This window comes from Formica exsecta, unplaced genomic scaffold, assembly GCF_003651465.1.
Source record: "Formica exsecta isolate Colony F162 unplaced genomic scaffold, ASM365146v1 scaffold282, whole genome shotgun sequence".
NCBI lineage: Eukaryota > Metazoa > Arthropoda > Insecta > Hymenoptera > Formicidae > Formica > Formica exsecta.
In genome coordinates, this window is record NW_021850084.1 from 538805 (window position 1) to 546201 (window position 7397).

At 35.9% G+C, this 7397-nt stretch overlaps 2 protein-coding genes across 2 annotated transcripts in view; one reads left to right on the forward strand and one right to left on the reverse strand.

Moving 5' to 3' along the window:
• LOC115237184 (protein FAM76A) overlaps positions 1 to 7397 on the forward strand; it is a 47656-nt gene that overhangs the window by 5641 nt on the left and 34618 nt on the right. The window lies entirely within an intron of this gene.
• Positions 1 to 7397, reverse strand: part of LOC115237183 (PR domain zinc finger protein 1) — a 14511-nt gene continuing 7114 nt past the window's right edge. Inside the window, exons 6-8 of the mRNA XM_029810063.1 lie at positions 5291 to 7204; positions 4468 to 4809; positions 1 to 4218 (exon numbers count right to left, since the gene is read on the reverse strand). Coding sequence (XP_029665923.1) covers positions 4058 to 4218; positions 4468 to 4809; positions 5291 to 7204 — 2417 coding nt within the window. The 3' untranslated portion in view covers positions 1 to 4057. The remainder of the gene's footprint in view (positions 4219 to 4467; positions 4810 to 5290; positions 7205 to 7397) is intronic.

Consider the following 7397-nt stretch of genomic DNA (forward strand, 5'->3'; position numbering starts at 1 on the left):
TTTTTTGGTGGATTTAAATTTATTGCGTAGCATCGAACGTGAGAGGAAAATTTTTGCGAAACCGAAACCTCGGAGGATCTTGCGAAGGAAGCCAAAATTTAGAATAATAATACATTCCCTAACACACTCTGCGCTCCTATAATCTTGAAAATCATTCATAATTTGTATCACGCACACAGACATACAAACTCTCTCTCTTTTCTCTCTCACTCTCTGTTCATTCTCTCGTTTCGCACAGAATCGTATCGCGATGTGTATGTGGTTTTTTAGAATCTCACAAACGCTCGATAGTCATATATATATATATATATATCAGTCTGCGATACGCCTTTTAGATCGATATCGTTACGGAACGGCATTTCGGAAACATCGACTCCGCGTTTAAAATTTTTATTCTTTTAAAAAGTCTCATTCCGGTTTTTCACGAAGTCTCAGAACGAATCGCCGTTCAGTAAAAAGGATTTGTCTCGCATTACATACGGTAAGCTGCGCTTGGAGTTAACTCATTTCACCCAGCTTAGCATTAATGGAAGTACGAATTCATCAAATGTGTGTAAAATTAATGAAAAAGAAATATTAGATCTTCGACAATTATATTCGTTAATTCTAATTTTTTTCTTTTTCTGCTTGTATAGCAAGTACAACGTGATCAAAGAATCGATTATTCATGCACACAAGATGACCCTTTGATAAATCATTTTCGCAGAAATTTAATTTAATTTTGCAAAATATATACCTTTCTTAAGAGATGCATACCATATACAGTATGTCCATCAAGTTTCCAAATTATTCTTTTTTTTTTTTAATAAAAAAATAGCAAAAGGTTGAAAAAATTTTGTTTGTTTTAATATTCGACGTTGTTGCCTCGATGTTTTACATAATTTTTAATATGTCGATAAAATGTCAATAATAATTAACGCTTTTTGGAACTCCTCCGTCTTCTTCCATCACGCCTTTTTAGATGACTTTTACAGATTTATCGACAATTTCTTCCTAATGGTCAGATTGTTTCTTAAAAAAATCATTACGAAAACTTGATAGCCATATTGTATAAATGTGTGCTAACTCTTTTTAAAATGTTTTGACTAGACTTTCTACCATAACTTTCAATTATACAAACGATGATTCCCTCTGCATATTTAGATTTTAATCAGTTAAAGATATAGGTATATTTTTCATCAAAGCGCACGCAGGAAAATATCTTTAGGTAATCAAAAGTTTGCAAGGTATATTCTTTCCTAATCAATAAACGTTGTGTAAAGAGAGAATCAATATAAAAAAGCTGTAGTAGAAACACACTCGAGAATGAAAATTAATTGGATAGCGATATTAGAAATACATATCGAGGAATAAATGTTAACAATAATACAATAGAAGCGATTAAAAAATTGCAGTGCATGATTTGATGTATACGATTATCTTTATCGCTTCTTTCTACAATTAAAGTCTGAAAATAGGAAAGAAGAGATCTCGCCATCGTTATCCTGACGAGAAAACTCGCAATTTCGATAAATATTAACACGACATGATGAATGTAAAATTTCTCGTTTAAAGATTTTAAAAAAAGAAAAAGAGCATTTAGAAAAAAGGAGAGAGTTACACACATCAATCGTATATAAAAAGTCACAAGTATAATAGAAATAAGTATAATGGAACCTCATGTCGATGATCTTAACATTTTGTTTTGTTTTTTATACAACACGCATTAATAAATTACTCTATTTTTAATAAAATTTGCCGCGGAAAGTTACCGTAAAGCGCAGTATACCGTTCGCTAACCGGCAACAATGCACACATACACACACGCACATACACACACGTGCGTACACATGTAAATTTATATACTTGATACATCTGTACACACGTATGTATATAGGCATAGATACACACACACACGCATGCTTATATATACACGGGTATTCATAAATTAGAACTTCTTATATTATCTTTTTTAAATTATTGAATAATTAATAGAGTAATATTAGTATATACAGGTACAGGTCTCGTATAGTTGCAGTCGTGTCGTCTCTGGTTGTTCGTATTCTTTTTACTACTCTTTGCTGTTGTTGCTTGCGCATTATGCGAACATCTCATGACGGGTGCCGACAAAATCCGCCATTTTACACACCGACCCAAGCACGTCGAAGATATCGTGACATTTCGTTTTGTAAAAACTAATCGTGCGATATGTGAAACGTGAACTTTTTTTTTTTTTAAATATATTTGATGCTCATTGCGATTTTCTCACGATGTTTCAAATTGACTCTATTCGTTATAATGCGTTATATTTGTAATGTCGTTATTTATATATAGCATTAAACGAATATATTAAGCAGCGCTGCCATCCAGTTACTTAAGTCACTTTTTGTTACTTTTTTTTGACAAGTCTAGAAAGTCACTATCATCCAAAATGGGTCACTATATTCACTTTTTTTTTCTTGAGCTGATATAAAATTTGTGAAACATAAGAGTTCTATTGATATTTTTGCTGTCTCGTCTGATAACAATTGTTGCTTGCTCACATATTTAATAAAATGCACTATTTATTTAATTATTATATTTAATTATTTTTTATTAATTTGTTATATGTTAGGCTATCCAAACAGATTTTTTATTTTTTTTTTTTTTTTAGTCCGATGACTGGATGGCAGCGCTGCGAATATATTAAGAAATAATTTCGTTTAATTATTCCTAAGAAAAATAAAATCGCAATGTGTATATAAAAGGTCAGATCGATTTATAAGATTTCTAATCAATTCAATATATTTTAAATGATTAAAGACTATATGTATATTAAAATCGTTGGCGCGATTTATTGCATTATCACCATCTTCGACATGCGATCCTAAGATGCATCGTGGAAAAGTAATCGAGAAAATTTCTCGGAGAAATCCGAGCGACTTTGGTACTTTATTATGTTTATACTCTGTCTTATTTCTCTTGGAATGGTAACATTACAATTTTATCGTTGATTAAGCTTTAGTTGATTAAGTATACCGTTCAAACTCAATTTTGAATGATACTCCTTTCGTTGATAACGCGAAATATAGAAAATATAGAAAAAAAGAATAAAAACGGGTATATATTTATAAAGAAGGAACAATTTATACGCCTCTAGAAAAAATTTCGTCAATTCCCTTAAAAAAAATTAATTTTTTCTTGAATCTTTTTGGATCTCGCCTTTGGCACTAAAGTAACAAAATTTTAAATAATATTTGCTAAGAAATTATATTGTTTTAGATTGGCGGTTATTCCACTCGATTGAACGATTTTTGTTATACAATTAATGATGATCTATCGCTTTATAAATTTCTCGGTATATATCGCGATCTATTCTTGTATTTTCTCATTATTTATAAAAAAAGTTGACAAACTTTCTCTTTTATTTTTTAATGGAATATAGTTGACTTTTATAGAGAGCAAATTAAAGTAAATAAATTAGAATCTTTATTTCTATTAATATTCAAATTTAGCATTTGAAATCATTAATAATTCAATCGATTATAGCCAAAATGAAAAAAAAAAATTAAATATAAAGACAAACAAAAAGCCAATAAATTTCTTTTAAGCAATTTAATATTATACCATTTATATCGTTTATCGTTTATATCATTTATATAATATATCGTTAAATATTTAATATTATATCGTTTAAAATCATGTAAAAAAATTAAAGATAATAAAACTTAAAAAGCTGATACAAATTTTTTTAAAAAAGTAATTTGATATTAAGGCGTGAATCTTTAAAAAAAAAAGTTGCTTTTCACTTCCAAAATGTAGAATTTTAGAGAATAATTTAAATTCCTAAATGAAAGTATTAATAGAAAAATGTCAAAGTTATTTTATCGCTTTAAATTTATCATATTTTATCAAAAACAGAAAGGAGTTTGCGAAAATTTTTCATTCGATATTACTTAACTCGTACTTGCTGCCATTCCAGAGAAGAAGAGCTCTCTTGTCCATTCTCTCCTCTAGTCGATCGCGAGCAACTCGCTTACATTTCCACGGTTACATTTTACGCCGGAGCGAGAAAGGGGCTGATACCCCATCATGTGACTTATGTACATTCGATAATATGCGGCTGGGACGTTTCTATAACGCTCGGCCTACCCACGGAATTTTCCAGATTATGGAGAGACGTGGAGTGCGGGCCATGCGCTGAGCCATGCCTGTCGTAATTATCGATGTGCTCCAACTCGCATTCCTTGGGCATATTTCCTACAAACATAATGTCCCCGTTTAGCGTTATCTTCGTCCTCTTATCCACTACGTTAATCTGTTTTCGGATAATTGAATAATTTTGACGAAGCTCCGAACTTTGCGTTGTCAAACTTGTCGACTGTGATAAGGATTTTTTTCCTCATCACAATAAGTGCTTTAGCGACGTAAAACAAGGAAGCTATAGTTAAGCTATTCTTTAGTCATCTCATACATTTGGATAATATTTAATTGAGAGTTTGTACTTACCAACATTCATGTCAGGACCATATTCGTAATACGTCGGTGAACCTACGGCCGCGGCGAGCGCGAGTTCGTCCTCGATGTTGTTCGGTCTGCAACTTGTTGTCTTCCAATGTGTCCTGAGACCGCTCGCACTAATGTACTTTTTGTCGCAACCCTGGCAGGTATAGGGCCGTTCGTTCGTGTGCAGCCTCTTGTGCAATTTTAAATGAACAAACTGGGTGAACTTGGCGGGACAAAGATCGCAGGCATACGGCTTTTGGCCAGAGTGTAGTCTAAGGTGGGTCTTCAGGTTCGAGGTCGAGCTGAATCTCTTCTTGCATATCTCGCATTGATGTGGTTTTTCACCTAAAAACAAACGGGTTGACGATACTATCATATTAAGATAGAAATATTAAGTGTAAATGCAAGTATAATAAGATATGAGTTCCAGATTGATATATTAATAGATATCTAATTAAAGAATCCGGAATTCAAACGCATATTATAAATTTGATATAATTTATATATATATATATACTTTCTATTTTTTTATTATTTATTATTTTTGATTGTGTGATTTATTTTCATAAAGACATTTTTTGATGATTTTTTCGAGATATATTCTTCTTTAGATAAAATAGAAAATAATAAGTTATGATAATATGTAAGTAATTTAAATAAAGAAAATATAAGTATCTTTATAATATAAATATCTTTTTTATACAGATAAATTTACTAGGCATTGAAAAAACAAAGATTTTATGAATTATACACATCGATATAATTAATATTAAAAAAGATTTAGATACACTGTGCGAGTATATTGATATTGGATTGATACGCTTACCAGTATGTACGAGATGATGTTTTTGGAGGTGTGCCAGCTGCGTGAAACTCTTGGTGCAGACGTTGCACTTGAAGGGCCTCTCGCCGGAATGTGTTCTGAGATGCACTTTGAGGTTCGACAGCTGACCGAAGGTTTTGCAGCAGACGTTGCATTCGTAGTGCATCTTGCCGTCCTTCTTCTTGAGCGGATAAGGCAGCGATCTATAGCCCCTCGAGCCCTGGGAGTTGGGACTGAGTGAGCCGCTCTGGGAACAACCGTGATCGTCCGGCGACAAAGAACTCGGCGAATATCTATTTAGGAACGACGAAGAGTTAGGATGAATAGTGAGACTTGGGTGATGGCCCAAGTGGAGATTGTGCGTTCCTGCGATCAACGCTTGGTTACTGTCAATTTGCATGGTCGACGAGGTGGGTAATTGGTGGCCGTTACTGCTGGTAGCTGCCTCCAGCCGTCTGCCGTCCGTAGACCTTTCGTAGACGCCGACGTTGCCACTCGGTGTGGGCGAATAGGCGGTACAGTTGATGGATAACGGCGCTTCCACGTTATGGTGCAGCGAGCCGTTTTGATGGCCGTACAAATTGCCGTACGGACCGTAGGACGAGGGTGATTGGATCGGCGAGATTGGTGAGATGCTCGGATTACTACTGCTGCCGCTACTACTACTGCCGGCGGAATTCGGATAGACCGGACTGGCAGATTCGATTTGACAACTTCCCGAACCGGTAGCGCCCGAGTTACCGGAATAAAGGATCGTCGTCGGAGTTGAAATGCCGTTCTGACTCGACGACGGCGATGGTGACTTAGTCTTTCGCTTTGGCGGACAACCGTTCATCGTCGTGGATGCCGAGTGCAGATTGCTGGTAGACGTCAGTATTGCGTTAGATGAGAGTACGTTTGTGCTGGAATGAATGTTGCCGCCAGCGTTACTGGACGAGTGCAAATTTCCGGGATGCATCGGCAAGCTGCCGTTGCTCCCTCCGGTGCTCGAATGCGGTCCTCCCGTGCTGGAGTGCATGTTGCTGGTGGGGCTCTGCATGCTGGGCAACACACTGCCATTACCGCTGGTCGAATTGACGCACGTGTCCGTTTGCAGGGGCAAGTTTGAGCTGGAGTCTGGACTGCAGGGTAGGATGTTACCGTAACGATGAGACTTTTTGTAAGAATACGCCATTTCGGTGGGGCTGGAAGGTGGCGGCGTCACCGAGTCCACATGAGTCTGATGATGCATTTGATGGTGTTGATGATGTTGTTGTGAGCCGACATTATGATGATGACTGTGACTATTATTGTTATTATTATCCGTACTGTTGCGTAATAGAATATTCTCCAGGATAGAACTGCTGGGTGGGTTGACCAGATAGGTGGACCTGCCAGACATGGATAGGTTGCCGTTTTTCACTTCAGGTTCATAGAAAGGCTTTGGATTCTTTTCAGCTATCTCATCTTCGTTTACAGTTGACAATATCGTACTCTTTTGCAGGATGATGGGCGATACCGGTTTCTGAAGTTCCGGGGTAACCGCTCTATTGGATAGTTCCTGGTCCTTGTCCTTCGTCGGGCTGTCGGTTATGCTTTTTGTTGTCTGGAAGTTGCCATAGGTTTTGGATATCTTGATCTTGACTTTCCTGTATTCGTTCTTCGTTGCGGTATTGTCTTGCTTCAAAATTTCATTGCCACATACCGATGATTTACTAAAATCTAGCACATAATTGTTTTCACTATCGGATTCGCTGCTCTCCTCAGGCGGCGTCAGAATCTCGTCGTGATAGTTCGAGTGGTAACCTTCGTCCGATCTCACAGAACCATCCGTTGGCGTCATCTGACGCCTTTCGTAAATCGATGAGTCTTTTAGAGGCATCACGTCAACAGTAGGTGAGATTTCCGTTGGTAGCGTTGATTGTTGTACTTGTTGTCCTGAGAGATATTTAACATATTGAATGTCAAAGTGATCAAATTAATTAATCCAACATCTAAATTAATTAAAATGCTTGAAACAAGTAAATCATAATATCTGTAAATTTCTGAATAACGTTAATATATTTATAATAGTGTATCTATTTATTTATCATTCTACCATTTTTCGTCGATACGGTATTGATCAGCAGGA